At 29.0% G+C, this 17,371-nt stretch overlaps 2 protein-coding genes across 2 annotated transcripts; one reads left to right on the forward strand and one right to left on the reverse strand.

Moving 5' to 3' along the window:
* The first annotated feature begins 4,366 nt into the window (after nucleotides 1–4,366).
* LOC101268828 (probable NAD(P)H dehydrogenase (quinone) FQR1-like 1) lies at nucleotides 4,367–7,050 on the forward strand. The gene is made up of 4 exons (XM_069294494.1): nucleotides 4,367–4,545; nucleotides 5,663–5,756; nucleotides 6,203–6,465; nucleotides 6,566–7,050. The coding sequence occupies exons 1-4, from the start codon at nucleotides 4,523–4,525 to the stop codon at nucleotides 6,795–6,797; spliced, it is 612 nt and encodes a 203-aa protein (XP_069150595.1). The 5' UTR covers nucleotides 4,367–4,522; the 3' UTR covers nucleotides 6,798–7,050.
* A 5,686-nt stretch (nucleotides 7,051–12,736) lies between these two features.
* Nucleotides 12,737–15,707, reverse strand: LOC101268539 (transcription factor bHLH112). The gene is made up of 7 exons (XM_004232716.5): nucleotides 15,018–15,707; nucleotides 14,154–14,751; nucleotides 13,784–13,894; nucleotides 13,576–13,641; nucleotides 13,431–13,496; nucleotides 13,300–13,353; nucleotides 12,737–13,226 (listed from the first exon to the last, which is right to left on the reverse strand). The coding sequence occupies exons 1-7, from the start codon at nucleotides 15,308–15,310 to the stop codon at nucleotides 13,092–13,094; spliced, it is 1,323 nt and encodes a 440-aa protein (XP_004232764.1). The 5' UTR covers nucleotides 15,311–15,707; the 3' UTR covers nucleotides 12,737–13,091.
* Nucleotides 15,708–17,371: the final 1,664 nt, after the last annotated feature.

The following is a 17,371-nucleotide window of genomic DNA, read 5'->3' on the forward strand; positions in this document are numbered from 1 at the left end:
AAAATAGTTTGCAAAAAACTATACGTGGAAACCAACTTTATGATTTATAACTCGTCGTCAAAATTCGGTAAGTGTCAAGTCTTTTCTCATTTGAGATTAATTAGGAGCATATAGTAGATATTTACATACATAATTTTAAGATATCCTAAAAAAAGAACAACTTAATTGTTAATTTCACATTATGTTTTTTGAAAATTGTTCGAAATTATGAATTTATTGGCGTGTATCTATGTTTACCGCTTATTAATAACTACTTTTTAAATTTACCTAAAAAAAAGTGATTTTTATCTTAGCGGTGTATTTCTGGGTGTAAAATAGTTATGTGCCAATTCTTAAGTCACAATCTATTTTTAAAAATGCATTGATTTATAATCAATAATACAATATTAAACTATTTGCACTACGCCTTGTTATTTATATTGAGGTAAACGGAGTAATTGTCTTGTATCGCATTCTTTGAGAATGAAGAATTTAAGTTACTGTAATACTCGATATATGAAGTTTTTCTCAAGTAGTCGTTTAATAATAAGTCTCTGTTCATACTTATATGTCATTATTTTAGATTTGATGTTTCTTAACAAACTAGGTAAGCTATCATTGTATCCTTATTTAGTATTCTCTTGAAGTCAGGTTTTCAATTAATGAATATAAATTAATTTATTTTGAATAATTAATTTGATCAATAAATATAAATTAATTAATCAAATTTTCTATATTGATCAAATTTATATTTTTGATGGTTAAATCTCAAGGGTAAAAATTAAAATAGAAAAAATAGTATTATTTATATATTAATTTTGTAAAATGACAAATATTATAAAATATCTATTTTTAATTATGACGACATATTACGAATATTAATAAGAACGGAGGGAGGGGTATGTCATGTGACAGAAAATGGACATCATGGTGATGCATGAATGAACTCAGTAGAATTTGTAAAAGCTAACAAAAATATGGTTTGAAGGGGTCGTCAATTGTAGAATTTTATAAAGTTGCATGCATGTTTACGTCTCTCCTCTTTATAGAAAATTCATTTAGGACTTCTCTAGATTTACTCATAAAAATTACAATATATATAGTCAATCAGATCATATGAGTAATAATTTCGTCACTCTTACGCAGATGATTATTTAACATTGAGAAATTGTTTTAATTAGGTGAATTTATTGTTTGACTTTATTTATTTTTTTTAAAAATTGTTTCTTTAATAAATTAAAGAAACACGCTAGAAGTAGTCCCGTACAAGTTACAGCTTCAGAAAGCTCATTGGTTCCTCAGCGTAACAAAATTTATTTATGAAATCATAACTACCTAGTTTAATGAATTGACATATAGTATAATTTAACTTATGAGAAACAATAAAGAAAAATTATATCAATTTTATCGTACACTGGAAATTAATTTTAAAATGGCAATTGACAAATTGAGATTTGATTTATTTTTTAGCGTATTTTAATTCAAATAACTTTTTAATGACTTAATAACTTTATAACTATCTCATTTTTTATGTCCCATATCAAACATCAGACGTACTTATTTGACACTCCTAAGACCATCTTTAATTCAAACCAAATTTTACTTCAAATTTTATATCTGGTGTGAAATTTAGTGTTTTTATATTTCAACTTACACCAATTTTTATATCAAATTTGATGTGGGAATAGTGTTACAACAAATTTGGTATAACCCTATTAATTACATCAAATCACTTTTTGAATATTTCAATAATATTTTACTATACAAACTTTTAATTAAACATCATATAAATGGTATATTTTTATTAAATTTCTTGTATATTTAATTATTTTTTATGTAATACTTTTATAACATTAATTTTATATATACAAAAGTTAGCTTTTTTATGAATCAATTTTTTTATATATGACTTTTTTTAAAAAAAAAATAAATTATGTTAATTCTACCTTAATTATGATTGGATATAAAAGGAAATCATTTATATTATATATAATGAATGTTTTAGATTGAATTTGTTTTATAAAATAAAAAAATATAAATGAAATAAGAAATAATAATATAATAATGAGAGGAAAAATATTTTTTTTTGTTTAAAATTTATTGCAGTGCATTGGAATTAATTATACAAAAAATAATACTGACCATTAAATTTAATATATAATTTAATGTTTTGTGTTGGAGATACCTTAAATCCTAACGATGATTAATATAGACCATCAACATAAGAGTTTTCAATTTTAAAATTTGCTCCCACGAAAAACTAGGTTCATTTAGAGAGAACACTTGATCATGTCAATTAAACAATTGTTTTCGAACTAACACATGAACAGTTAAAGACAATAAATAAATTATTATTATTAAAAAATAATGATAAAATACTTCTCAAAGGCCGCCTCCAATGTATCCAGACTGAATTAGGACGTCTTTGAACATGTTAAATTGCTAAAATATTTGTTTATTTACGTCAATTTTGATATCTCTCCGTATATTCTAGAATTTGTCAAATTAACTTGAGGTTTGACATGCATCTACTCTTTTGACTGCATTTTTAGTACATGTGTATGATGTATATATTTCTTTCGTAAATTTTAAATTTTTATGATAAAAATTTATTCACGCTTGATATTTATATGAGATCAAAAATTATTTGTGATTAATTTTTTCTAAAAATTATCTGATTTCTTCTCTAGTTGATCATCTTTTAATTTACCATCCGTAGAGTTCAAATGATTATAAAAATATCACATCAAATATTCAGAATCTGCATATAATTAATTCAGATCATGTAATATATTTCTTTGCTTTTTTAAAAAAGAATGGTCCATAGAATAATGTTAAAAAGGGTATGACCACTTAGAAATATTGATCCAGATTGATTTACCAGTATATGTGCTGGCATACACGAAGCTACATTTTTTTTCCCACTCTGGTCGGTCCAAAAAAAAATATCACATTTCTTTTTATATATAAGTATATAAAGGTGTAATTTCTCTTTTATCTTTATTGGTCTCATTTAATTTTTAATAGTATTTTAATATATTTATGAGGAGAGAAAAAAGTGAGTCTACTTTTGAAGAATAATTTAGTAAACAATTTAAAATCTTTATTTATTTCTCAAACTCTGTATCATATCAAATGGTGGCACATAAAATGAAACGGAGAGAAACAGAGAGAATATTTAATATCATGTCATTAATTCTCTGTAATCTCTTCAATTTGATTCAACTTCCTTGGTTTTTTTCTCTCTTTTCAAGAGTTAATCTTCAGTCATAAAAGGTGAACTATAATATCTCATTAATTATATAAAAATTAATTCTATAGCATAGAACAACATATTATGTCTCCTTTCAGAAATGAATGATGCTACTATTCGATGAATCAAATATTTTCCCTTTATTTATGATTATTATAGCAAAAAAAATATATGCATTTTATGTTAGAAATATTACGAAATTTTTTAATTGACATTGACAATTAAATGTCAATTGTACTCCGAACTATAAACAATCTCTTTCGGACTAAGAATGTATTTTCTTTAAATGTGGCAAGTAAGGTCTTACAAGCTAAAAACTCTAATGAGCACTACATAAAAATAGAAAATGAGTAAAAGGCCCACGTTAGCAAGAAAATATATGGATATTTATTGGATCTAAATTTTTATACGAATAATATAATATATTTTTATCATATCACACTATTAATAGTCAATTCCGTATGAATTTACTTAGTATTCATAAATTATTAACCTAAATTAAACTTTTTATTTGATATTTGACATATATATATTAGAGTTCAATTAATTTAATTTTGTGCCAGTCTCAATTCGGATAGATACTCATACTCCCTATCAAAAAAATTTCATACGCACAATTCAGACCTGAATTTTGATTAAGAAAACAACAACCTCCTCCATTGTTCTATAATATTCTTTTAATGGCAATAACCTAAAATAGATAATAAGTAACTCAACATAAATTATCTATCTATAGAATTGCATTTATTTATTTATTTTTATTGGCAAGTAATCCAAACATTTTAGTAGTATTTCTTTTATTTTACTCGGATCCTTTCTTGTAAAGACTGTAATGTGAATAAAATAGCAAAAAGGCACCAATACCAGCTGTGCACGAAGCTGTATTTTCTGTTACTTTTTTTTTCCTCTTATTTTTCCCCCTCAATAATGAAGAATAAGAAATTGAACTAATAATATTAAAAACAAAGAAATAATAATAAATTTTAAAAAGTATAATTATTACGATAATGATGATGAGCGTGACATCAACCACCCTATTAACATATCAAATAAATGAGTGATCAAATGACATAATTACCCCTAATTAATTTAGATAAACCTGAGATAGCCCTCTAATTAACCAAAATTGAAAATGGTCAACTCTTGATTTTGGGATTATTTGGGTTCCCCCACTATATAAGCAGCAATGGCCTCCCCACTCTCTTCCCATTCAATTCCATCACCATTCTCTTTCTTTTCTATTCTATTCCAACAACAACTCATTCATCCACCTACTACTTTCCCTTTCAAATGGCAACCAAAGTCTACATTGTGTAAGTACTCTATCTTTTTCTACATTTATATCTTTCTTGTTTTTTTTTTTTTATATATGTTTTGAGTTTGGGGTTCTCTGTTTTGATGTTTAGAGTGAAATGATTGTGGGTATGATTTATTTTTTGTTAATTTGATTCTGGGCTGATAGATTCTTGGTTCTTGATTTTTGCCATGTCTGTGTAAAGACTCTGTCTTTATGTACTGTTCTTATTATATAAATGGGAATATGGTCCTAAGTCTCTGCAAGATTCGTTTTCCAATGATTAATTGAAGAGATTGTGTGGGAAGGTACCAGTTGTTTCCAGTTTTTGTTGGGTTGATCTAAAGGTAGTTTATTGGAAGATTGTTATGAAAATGATATAGCCAATTAATTGTTACAGGCGTTGTTGGTTAGGTATTCTTTTTTGTCTTTTTATGAAAAAATGACATTCTTGAAATTAAAAAAATAATATGCTTCTACAAGTGTTTGTTGTCTTGATCTAAGATAGGAAAATATTTGCTTACTAAAAGGTTTTTATGAAAAATGATTTACCAACTAATTCACTGGGAATTGGTCAGTTGCTCTATTGCTAGTCTTTATGAGATGACATTCTTGAAATTGAATAATATTAACTTGAAGTTCCAAGATGGAGTTGTCGATATTACCATTGGTGCTAAATGATTTTGTTGATTAGAATCAACTATCATATAAATTTATGGCCTGAACTCCATAGTCTTTTCAAGATTCCTATTGGTAAAAGAAAATCTAAAAATTTCCAGAACATGTCTCATTGGATGATTTGTGTTTTATTGAGAACTAAGTTCTGGCTTGTGCCATCTTTTGTTCCTGTTTTATCTCTAGAAGACTTCTGTGAAGCTGGATTCTAGTGCCTGATGTCCTCATCCGGAATGTATTTGGTTTTATTTTACTGGATATCTTGCGACTGTTCCAATCTGATCTGTGATTCTTATCCAATTTATAGTCAACTTTTGTGTGTTTCATTTGTGTATCTGATGCTGTGAAGTCTTATAAACCCCCCAAAAATTGTCTCCAAAAGTAGAATGGTTTGTATGATCTATTTGATCTTTATGCTTGGGGCTTGTAAAGCTAATGGTGAAAAGTATAAATGAATGCAGTTACTACTCCATGTATGGACATGTTGAGAAGCTAGCACAAGAGATAAAGAAAGGAGCCGCATCAGTTGAAGGCGTAGAAGCCAAACTATGGCAGGTCTGTTTACATTTCATTTTGAGTTGTTATTAATGTGAATGTGTTAGAGAATTTGGTATCCCTGAGAATTGAAGAAATTATGTGAGTTTGACTTTGCCAACGGAATGTCTCCTAAAGTGATATACATTAATTATTGGAAGTGTGGAATCTCTAGAGTCCTAGTCCTTTCCTTAAAATCCTGCTGAGAAATTATTGCCATGACATTTGATGTAGTTATTCCATGTTTGACTACTAATTGTTTAGTGGAGTCAATGCATTTAGACAAAGAAAACCATTTAGTTGACTTGTCTTTTCTCAAATTACTTGTGACTCACTTTTCCTTAATTTCTATGATTGATTTCATATACTGAACAGTGTACCTTTATAGGGCTTTGGAGATGAAAGGAGAAAAAACTAATGAACGTGTATCGTTACTGTGTTCTGTTGTTGATTTGTGAATGGCACAGGTACCAGAAACTCTTTCAGAAGAGGTTCTTGGAAAGATGGGTGGACCAGCAAAAGGCGATGCACCAATTATCACACCCAATGACCTTGCTGAAGCTGATGGCTTTGTGTTTGGATTCCCAACAAGATTTGGGATGATGGCTGCTCAGTTCAAGGCATTTCTTGATGCCACTGGTGGTCTCTGGAGAACTCAGCAGCTTGCAGGCAAGCCAGCGGGCCTTTTCTACAGTACTGGCTCTCAAGGAGGTGGCCAAGAGACTACTGCGTTAGTCCCTTCTCCTCAAAAAACTAACACATTTTGAGCTTGACTTGTGATTTGAAGATTCTAACTGAAAATTTTACATTAAAACTCAATAAATCTGCAGGTTGACTGCAATTACTCAGCTTGTTCACCATGGAATGATCTTTGTCCCGATTGGTTACACATTTGGTGCTGGCATGTTCGAGATGGAGAAGATTAAAGGTGGAAGTCCTTACGGTGCAGGAACTTTTGCTGGAGATGGCTCTAGACAGCCAACAGATCTTGAACTGGAGCAAGCTTTCCACCAGGGAAAACACATTGCTACCATCGCAAAGAAGCTCAAAGGCTCTGCTTGATTGTTTCACTACAAACTCATGTCCTATTGCATTCTGCTGTCCATTTTTTTTTCCCCTATGTCTAGTATACTCTTGTTTTAAGTTGCATTTCTACTACAAAAAAACAATAAGTGATTATTATCTATTATATCAGCATATATATATAGGGTCAGTGTCTATCACAGTTTACAGAGGTTGTTTACATGTTCTATGAATCATACTTAATTTTTTTTTTCTCATTTCATAATCAATGGCTACAGCAACAATCCCTTTATCTCTCTCTCTCCCAACCCCCCAATTATGTTACTCGATGTCAATTTGATAAGAAGATTTTTGTGATCCAATCCCAATAAGTTGGCTCAAACTACAAATTTGTGTTATGATACATATTTGCTACTTTGTTTGCTTAAGAAGCAACAGCTAGTTTGAACATTGAATACTCCTCAGTTTCAAAATAAGTGCCGTTTAAACTCTTTTGATTGCCAATTATAAAGTACAATATGTACCTAGTTATCCCTATTCTTTTTTTGAATATTGATGCTTGCAATTTCTATCTCCTCATTCATTTTTTTCCTTCTCTCTTATCTTGTTCATTTCTCATCGACTCTGAAGTCTGTTGGACACATTATTTTCAGCATGACTTGTAGAAGTTTTTTGAATAAAACAATCACTTCAATAATTGGTGGAGGCAACTTGCAGACTTTTAAATTAAATGTGAAGGCTATAAGTTATTCTATTTAGTTTGGTGGCCCCTTTTCTAGAATATTAAGATGAGATTATTTGCGCACTTCAATAGAAAGTTTATATCAGATCATAACGAGTCTCACTGTCATCAGTCAACAATGAGACATATTACACACTTTAGAGCGATATATACAAAACGAAAACTTCATTCTCGATTATATGATGTAATTATCGTGAAAATCTTTCATTTGCTTTTCTACAATGAAAAGTTCAGTTCTGAACTTAAAATAAACTTTATGTTAAACTAGCAGCACTCAAAAGAAAAAAAATTACGGATATTTATTTTGTATCCTGACATTAAGAAGATTGGGAGGGATCGAATTTTCATAAATTTTGAAGTCTAAGACTGAAGAAATTATTTTTTTTCTTAAATTTTTATATTTTAAAATAGTTTTTTATTTAATATTTTGAGTGATTTATTAAAAAAATCTATTAAAAATAATAATTATTTCGTTAGTAAGTGTAAAAATCTCCAACTAATATATTGATTTGGGCTTAATTGTGGGCCTGCTAATGAACTACAAACCACAAAAGTGAAAGAAAAAGGGTCCAAGCCCCAAGGAGGAGCAAAGTTATTGCTCTTATTCTTTGCATTCATCAATAGTGAAATCATAGCACATATGACTGGACTAGACTCAATTGACAAAAGGCAAATATATATTATTCGTTCATAAATCGAAAAGAGAAATGAACTTGCAAATTAATAGGAATTTTTTAGCGATCCATTAGGTGGAGATTTTCGATAAATTCCATGTTTTCTAGTAGCAAATTCAACAAAAATGAATTGTTAGGATTTTTATATGGTCTAATATGAATGAAATTTTCAAAGTTCAATAATATATAATTAGTATTTTTACAGAATTGTTCCTCTTTTTAGCGGGTTTTTAAACTACTTTTAAATTTTAAGAAAATGACTAATTTTTTTAACTTTTAAGCAGAGCTTGAGAAGAATCAAAGGATATGATAAAGCGAAATATTTCAATAAGAGGAGTAATAGTTTTTGTAAGTACGATCTGAAATAATTTTAGACGTTAGAGTGGGTAAAAAATTTAAATTGGGGGTCGAATGGACTAGTAGTCTCCTTATATGAACATAAACAATCACCCCCTCTCGAGCTAGCTTTTGAGGTTGAGTTAGCCTCATGTGTACGCCATATCTTCATATTGTATCAGAGCTAGGTTCATCCTTGTTTGAACTCTCGGTCCACGCTCCAGTTGGGTTTGGCGCGAAGGAGGTATTATTAGAGTGGGCAAAAGTCTCACAATTGCTGGAAATGGATTAATGATCTCTACTATACATAAACTTAGGCAGTCCACCTTCATGAGCTAGTTATTGAAATTGAGTTAGGTCTAGCTATCCAGGTACTATATTTTTACGAGAACTATCTTAGTTACAGTGAAAACTTTTTTTCTATCGAGGGAATTCAAAATTATATATATAAAAAATAGTTCTGCCTAATTAATTTACACAGAATGATTTTCCCAACCTCAATCGCGAGCTAGTGTTTAACATGTTTGAACAGTAAAAATGTAGGTAGGGAAGAATTATATTAATGTTTTGATGGCTATACATTCCAATTCTTAGTGGGGAAGTACTTGAAGATGTGATTCAAAGTTGAAGAAAGCAAACGAACTTTTTATGAAAATTAAACTTATGCTTGAAGAGAGTCTAAGAGAACTTTGCAATGATTAGCCAAAACAAGAAATAAAGCTACCATCTTTGCCTACTAAAGTCAGACTACTCAAACATCTATATACTTTATTAACATCAAATGATGCTTTTCTTTCCCTTTTTTCCCCTGTATATATACTATTCCTTCTTTTCTTGTTTTTCAAAATTTATTCCTCTAAGTTATAGGAGTATTAATATCTTGGAGATATATTGTAGGGGATCTCATATTGTGATGATCCACCAGCCCATTCATGTTCTTCTGTTCTCTTCATGACAAGCCCACCTCATCTTTATCAAAAGTGTTGGCCGGTTATATCAATTCAAAAATACTTTTAACATAGTCCGAGTCTCAAATTGTTACAAACAGTCTTACATTTTATATGTAGCTTCTTTTTGTATGGGATTTTATTCGTGCACTCAATATTTTTTCGCTCAAAAGTCTGATTCATGGGCTAATCTAAAATCCATCCAGTGCCAATTATATCATCCTAATATTTAGGACCACCAAAGCACACTGACTTTTTTATACGTGTCACAAAGCTATAGGTAAGCGATGATCACGAAAGCCTATTTTTTTTGGAAATATGTATATCTCCAACTTCAAGCTACGAATAAAGATAGTGATCCCGTCCATAATAAGTCGGCCCCGCAACATCATTCCACCCTATACATATCGAACCATTAGCTATAATAATAGAGTCAATAACGGTGGAATCAAAATCATAATAAATAATAACCTCATATATATATATATATATATGTCCAAGAAAGTATATAAGATATTTTAGTCTATGGATGGATAAGTGAAGAACAAAGGTACAGATCCTGATGTTCTAAGGTTTGGTACAATAGCCATCAACCGATCAATTCAAATGTCATAAATTTGAAAAGCTGATTGCTATAGATACTACTAATCAACTAAAGTTATTTTTTTTTATTTCTTTTGATGGGTCGTTGTTTATAGGGATTCGTCAAGTTTAAGCTTCTCAATTAAAGATACGTAAGAGTTAATTTACGTGCCTCAAACTCTCCAAAATTATTGTACTTCGATCAGATTTGTTAAAATATACTTTTTTTAGTTTAATATTAGTTGGTTGTCTTTCTTTTTATACGGATATAAAAAAATTATAAACAAAACTTTTTTTTTGAAATAATTGCAAGAATAATATTTAAAAGTATTAGTTAATAAATTTAATAAGATAGATAATTAATATGAACTAATTCTTTAGCAGAATAATCAACTAATGTACGATGAATAGTGAGAGTCCTATTATAAAAGTATTTGACATCTATCTATTGATATTTTAAGTCTCAGCAATATATATGGGGTAAAACATTACTACCTCTATCTCACACTTTCAGCTTTTGTGATTTATTTTTTAAAAAAAATAAAAATTGAACGTTTATTTAATGTAGAATCTTTTAATTCTTCAAAATAAAATTTGTCTATTTTTATTTTAATTTATTTGTTATATTTTAATTTAATACCGAATTTAAGATGGTAATAAAGATTTATAAATTTAAAGATATGACAGATGTACTTATAAAATGTTCTTTAATTTTATGGTCTTAAACATGTAATGTATAAAATCAATTTAGAATTAAAGATTTATTTATAAAAAAAAAGACATTCTTTCCTAAACAAACAAAAAAAATGTAGGACAAGCAAACTAAAAGTAATATAAATTACAATAATTAATAATTTTATATATTTTAAATTGAAAGCATAATTATTTACCTTATAAAAGCCATGTCATAATCAAATTGACATTCAAAAACGGAACACTATCACGACGAAGAAAATATAGTTATTATCTTAGGCCCTTTAACGTTTAGAAAACGTTTCATTCTCACTTTGCTGAAGTCTTCATTTTAATTAAGTCCACTTATTTAACTCATCAAATTATTCTCAAGTCATCTACTTCCGCTTATTATTATTAGTTGATCCGATTAATAAATTATTATTTAATTCGTTTCTAACAATTATATATTAACTATCCTATCTGTACTATTTGAGATGTAAAAGCTGGGGTAGATCAACATATTATTAAACTTCAACACGTTACTTACTTTGCTTAACATGCATTATATCTAAATCCTAATTATAATATATCTACAAACGTTCATATAATAAAAAATCTTTCATTAGGACCAACTAAATCGTTACTGATAATACCTTAAGAATGGTGAATGGTGATACTCACAATTTAAGATTAAATTGTCTTATGTGAGGTAACTTTAATCTTTTCCCTACCAATTAATTGAACACCACACACAAAATATAAAATAAAAACTAAGAACCAAAATGGCTGCTTATTTTATCATCCACTTTTGCTCACACCTCCACCTTAACTTCTTTTTTTCCCCAGGAAGATAAATTCTTTAAATATATGATTGACTAAATTAGAAGAAAATGAATAAATATTGCGAGTGAGATTTGCTCTAATTTTATTTAAATACTTCTTATACAGTTATATTAATAACTTCCCTTCATTTATTTTTACTTGTCCAATATCGACAAGGCACAACTCTTCAATTATTTTTACTTGTCCAATATCGACAAGGCACAACTCTTAAACAAATATGACAAAAATATTTTATTATTTTACTATTTGAATATATCGAATTTAATATTTTAAAAAATGACAATAGTTAATAATAAGGATAATTAGAATCTAAGTGATAAATTAGTTTTTGAATTTTATAAATTGAATAATACCTATCGAATACCATATATAGTAGATAATTAAAAATAAACAGTGAGAATAGCAAGTTAAAGATTCGAGTCATCGAGAATATATAAAGCTGGAGAAGACGTTAAATCCTTCAGGCTGGATGGGGAAAAACGACTTGTAGTATTTCTTCTAAAATATTTAAAGATGAATTATGTGTTTAGAATATGACAAGAAAACTTTAAAGCTAAACCTAATCTAGCTTTAAGAAAGGATAGAATTTATGCACCAAATAATTATACAGTACTTATATAAATAATTAAATTAAATTAATAAGACTTTTCATATTCCATGGTTGTTCAAGTAGGGTGGCGTATGCCATAGGTATTGGGGTGGGGGTAGGGGGGTTGTGTAGTATGGCCGCCAAGACAATTTAAATCACATAAAAATGGATATAAATAATGGGTTATGGCCGACCCGACCCACTAGCTTGAAAACAAGAATTCTCAGAGATTAGCCTAAAAGTATAATCAGTGGGACTCCCCTCTGACTTCCACTACACACATTACATTACAAATTCTAAACAAATCAAAAGCTATGCATTTTCTATTTTTGTTTACATTTCCTTTTTTATAATTGTGAAAATTGAATTAATTTACGCGCATCTCAACTGATTCAACAAAATACCTATTATCTTCCCCTCACAGGATACTCGTCAGTTAATTTTATTCATCAACATGTAAAAAATTACATAGTATTTTTAATTTGTCTTCGCTCAAATTTAAACACAAAACGTGATGTATTTATTCATTTGATCATTAGGCTATATTGGTTCATAGATAAAAGGAAAAAGAACAAAAAGGAAAAAGAGAGTCATACGAACATTTTAAATACATATAATATCTAGAAACAGGAACAAAAAGTTCCTTATATATGATGTGCTAAATTCAGCCCAACCAAGAGCAACAAAACAACAAGTTACATAAAACATAAACACAAATGTTAAAATAAAGTAGTCTTAGCTAAATTTAGCACTTGTTCCTGTTCCTAATCCTTGCAAATTATTACTAGTAATTAATTAAGGTGATTACAGCTCTACACTTAATCTTCTCTATAATCATCATGTACTTAGCCTACCAACACATCATTCTGGCTGTAGATATGGCCCAGCATTGGCTGTCAATACTCACTTTCCCTTTTCTTACCTAAAATTAAAATCACTGCCTCTCTACCTGAACGTACCACCAAAATTTGGAGTCCAAAAATCTGTACTACTTTCAGTTGCTACTGGAAAAGTACTCGATATCGGTACCAGACACAATCCTCGGCTCCTTAAATCTTCTTCCTTCACCTTATCAGCAATCTGCCAATAACAACTTGTCAATTTTTACGTCACTTAAAAGATAACTATATATGTCACACTATCGATGTTTTACCTGTTGGTGTTGAGTGGTGGTTGATCCATTTTTCAAATAAGGAGTACTAAGAGCCTGAAATAAAATAAGTTCAATTTGAGTTTTCGTGAATAATAATAATAATTATTTAGTGTTTTGAGTAATCAACGTACATTGACTTGATCATGGAGGAACTTGATGTACTCAATAGCTTCATGGAGAACTGAAGCTGTATCAGTCTGAAATTAAAGATAATTTAGAGTTATTTTAATAAAAATGATGATAATTTTGTTTGTTGGAAAATATCCAAATAATTACCTTTCCGAAAGGTGAAACCAATTGCTGGAGAGCAGTAATACGGTCCCCCAATTTCTCTTTTCTGACCTGATGATAACATAAAAAAGCTGAAAAATTCTCATCCATTTCTTTGGACAAAAAAAAAAAATCATTTTACTTATTAAAAGAAAAAAGCTTTAATCTTTAGTCTAAAGTTGGATTACATAGATAGATATTTTCCTCCTTTTACCTTAAAAGTTGGCAATGGTGATGGTGTCTCTATTCTTGCCCTCTTCAATGTTGCTTCATTAGTCACACTTTTCTTACTCACCCTCGACTCTCTTAAATCTTCAACTTTACTCTGAAAATTTCGTAATCAAACAAATGCTTAATTAATCATTTAATCCTAACAACAACAACCAAAAAACTTAGCATCATGTCCATTTAATCCTATGTAACAACAATTTATCTATGATGACATACCTTCTAAGTAATCTGATTGTATAAATATTTTTTAGACTGTCAATGAAAAAAAACTTACTATATACTATGAACACTTGTTAAATTGTATAAATATTTGTGACGCTTAGTGTATGTAAGTTAAATTCTTATGTATTTACCTTTGGAGTAACGTTAGGAGCTCTGGAATTGTCGTTAAATGTTGGTGACTGGAGAATTTGTGGATGCATAGAAGGCATAAGAGTAGCGCGCATATTGTTTAAGGATGTGGCTGATGAAGTATTGTAGAGAGAGGCAGTAGCATTAAGAGAGTAATTTGGAAAATGATTCGAAGGTGTTGTAGTTTGTTTTGGTATCAACAAGGAATTAGGGAATTTAGGCATAGAAGGTGAAAAGTCATTCAAATCAGGCCTATAGTTTAAGGATGATGTTGGGAAATTCATTGGTTGGTTGTTATTAGTAGCAAACAAAGATTGTTGTAATTGTTGTTGTTGAGGAGGATCGTTATCAAATAAAGTTTGAAGTAAAGCTGAAGGATAATTAGAGAAAGATGAATTCATTGGAAAGGTTGAAGAAATTTGATCATGATGAGTATTAGTTGAGCTAGTGATTGGATGATTCATTCCTAAAGTGAAATCTTGCTTAAATGAGTTGCTTGAACAATCAACACCACTTTCTTGTTGGTAATTCATGCTTGAATTTATATCTTCTTGCTGTAGTATTGAAGGATAACTACTTTCACTCCTATCATTTCCATGCCTGCATAATACAAATTTCAAGGAGAAGAAAAAGAAAAAAAGTTACAAACTTTTATGAATAAAAACAACAAAATTGACTTCTTTATAAAGAAACCCTTTTTTTCCCCATAGAAATGAAAGAATATCTCCTTTATTCCCTTTTTTTCTCCATCTCACAACACAACAATAACTAGTACTTCTTCATCAGCCTCAATCATTTTAGGATCGACTGTATAAATACAACTTAGAGTAAAAATAATACTTAGGAGCGCGAATAAAAAAGCTTACATCAAGGTATGACTCCAATTATCATTTGTTGATGAAGAATTAAGGCCACTACCCAAGATTTGTAGGGTGGAATCATGTTTAGGTAATTCTTGAAGAACGACAGATTCATCGGAATTACCAGATTCATCGTTAGACCTACAGGAAGATTTCATATCCAACAAATGATCGTTTGTCCATGCAAAATTAGAGTTTCCTAAAGGAACTGAAGATGCACATAGTGATGAACCAAATATACTTCTACTTGAATTCCACCAGTTTCCTCCACAAACACTTGCTTGATATTCATCAGCCATAACTTAGTCACTCCTAAATAAATTAAAAATATACTTCTTCTAGCTCCTTGAATAAAGCTCGACTAGTCGTAATAGTACTTGTGTGTTTCTGTATTACATGAAAATGAATTTATGAACTGAGAGTTGTACTTATATATATATATATATATATATATATATATATATATAGGTGTATATAAACAGTATATAGGGGTGGGGGTGGGGGTGGGGGTGGAGAAACTACCGGAATCTGGTTGACATTGTAAAAAGAGAGAAGATGATTAGACAAAGCAAAGGGAGAGAGATCAGGGGGCATATAATTAAAATATGACAACAAAAGATAAAAGGAATTTTGGATCGAATTTTCTTACTAATATTTTATTTCCCTACTTTACATACAATTACTACCTCCTACTTTAAATTATTGTATACACAGTTTTTTCCCTTTATATTTATTTAAATCAAAAAGAAAGTTTCTAGACCTGTTTTTATGTTTGTCTATATCAAATAAATTGTTTCATTCTATCTTTTTTTTAGAAATTTTTTAATTTTAACTTTTTACGCAATATATTTAATACACAAAATAAACAGGAAGTGCAATTTTATAATATTTATGAAAGAATTGTTATATTTCGATGGATTGTGGTTGCTTATTAATAAAGGATTAGATTTAATAGGAAATGATGGTGAAGTTTGATTGGCTGACACGTCACATTTTAGGGAGGAATAAATATAGCTTTTTAGTGTTGTTAAAATTCTACGGCTCTAATTTTTGATACTTTTGGAACCGAAAATTCAGGACCATATACCCCCTATTATTTTATCAGCCCTTTTTTTTCCTTCCTAATTTCCCATACTTCACTTTCAAGTTTGATTTTGATGTTTTTCTATTATTATTTTTCTTTTTCTTTTCTTTATTATATTACATATTATATACTATCGATATGAGCAAAGGATAACTTTAGCAGGTTACCAGTATTATGTTTAGTATTTTCAAAATATTTATTTATAAATATAATTTGAATAACTAATACTGTTAAAGAGATTTACCTAATAATTAACATATATTATAATTTAAAGGCTAATTTTTATTTTTATTGGAGAGAAGGGAGTGTATATATTTTGGCGCTTTGGCGGTATGAAAGGTTATTATTACTTCACCTAACATGAGTCCAAATTGTTTTTCCAGATTAAGAGTTTACCTTTTATCTCTAGTATTGGATATTTAACTACATTTATAATAAGGTGACATTTTTTCCACTTCCAATTGTTAGTAGACACGTGGCAATAAGTGAAAATGATAGTGGTAAAAATGGGTTCATTTCTGCTATGCACTGAAGTTTGTTACCATTAATAATAAGAGTTGGAGATGTGATTTAATTATTAATTAACAATATAATTTTAGAATAAGAATCAACATAATAAAACTAACCAAATGTTTTTTTACGTACTATATTATTATTTTCAGTTGTTTATAACTTATATTTTTATTGTTAGTTTCGTAATCGATTTTTTACTACATGTTGCAATTGCAGATTATGTTAGAATCATCAAATCCTATTGCGATGCTAATGATAGGAACTACCATTCTTAAAGACCGTATGATATTTATATTTTGCAAAGTGAAGACATCTAATTAAATTAGGATAAAAGGTGAATGAATGCCTTTTTTTTTTTAAGTTTGTTTAGTAATTCAAATGTTTAGGGTTTAGAAGCCTATTCTGATGAAATTTCACCTTGTCTTACCTAGCCACATACTTTGATAATAAGATGCCTTTATTTATCTATTTTAAAATATGAAAAGGCCATCACAAGAGAGAAGTAGGATTTTTTTATTTAAAAAATGGTATCAATGAAAATGTAACATTAATTAGATAATCAATAGTAATATGTTCATAGCAAAATATCTATGGTATTCGAATCTTGAGGCAATTATGTTTCGTAATACTGAATTCTTCTATCTTTTAGTTTTCATGGAGTAACATTTTTCTATAGTAATAATTTCTCCATGTAGAGAATTATGATATTTCACGCAAATACTAAGTATGTTCCAATCATTTTTTTAATGTAGTTAGTAATGTT

This window comes from Solanum lycopersicum, chromosome 2 (genome assembly GCF_036512215.1).
Source record: "Solanum lycopersicum chromosome 2, SLM_r2.1".
NCBI lineage: Eukaryota > Viridiplantae > Streptophyta > Magnoliopsida > Solanales > Solanaceae > Solanum > Solanum lycopersicum.

Coding starts and splice junctions, on each gene's coding strand:
- LOC101268828 (XM_069294494.1), top strand. CDS start 4,523: ATGGCAACCAAAGTCTACATTGT. Junction 5,757..6,202: donor TAGAAGCCAAACTATGGCAG/GTCTGTTTACAT, acceptor TGAATGGCACAG/GTACCAGAAACTCTTTCAGA. Junction 6,466..6,565: donor GGTGGCCAAGAGACTACTGC/GTTAGTCCCTTC, acceptor ATAAATCTGCAG/GTTGACTGCAATTACTCAGC.
- LOC101268539 (XM_004232716.5), bottom strand. CDS start 15,310: ATGGCTGATGAATATCAAGCAAGTGTTTGTGGAGGAAACTGGTGGAAT. Junction 14,752..15,017: donor AATTGGAGTCATACCTTGAT/GTAAGCTTTTTT, acceptor TGTATTATGCAG/GCATGGAAATGATAGGAGTG. Junction 13,642..13,783: donor CACCATTGCCAACTTTTAAG/GTAAAAGGAGGA, acceptor TGTTATCATCAG/GTCAGAAAAGAGAAATTGGG.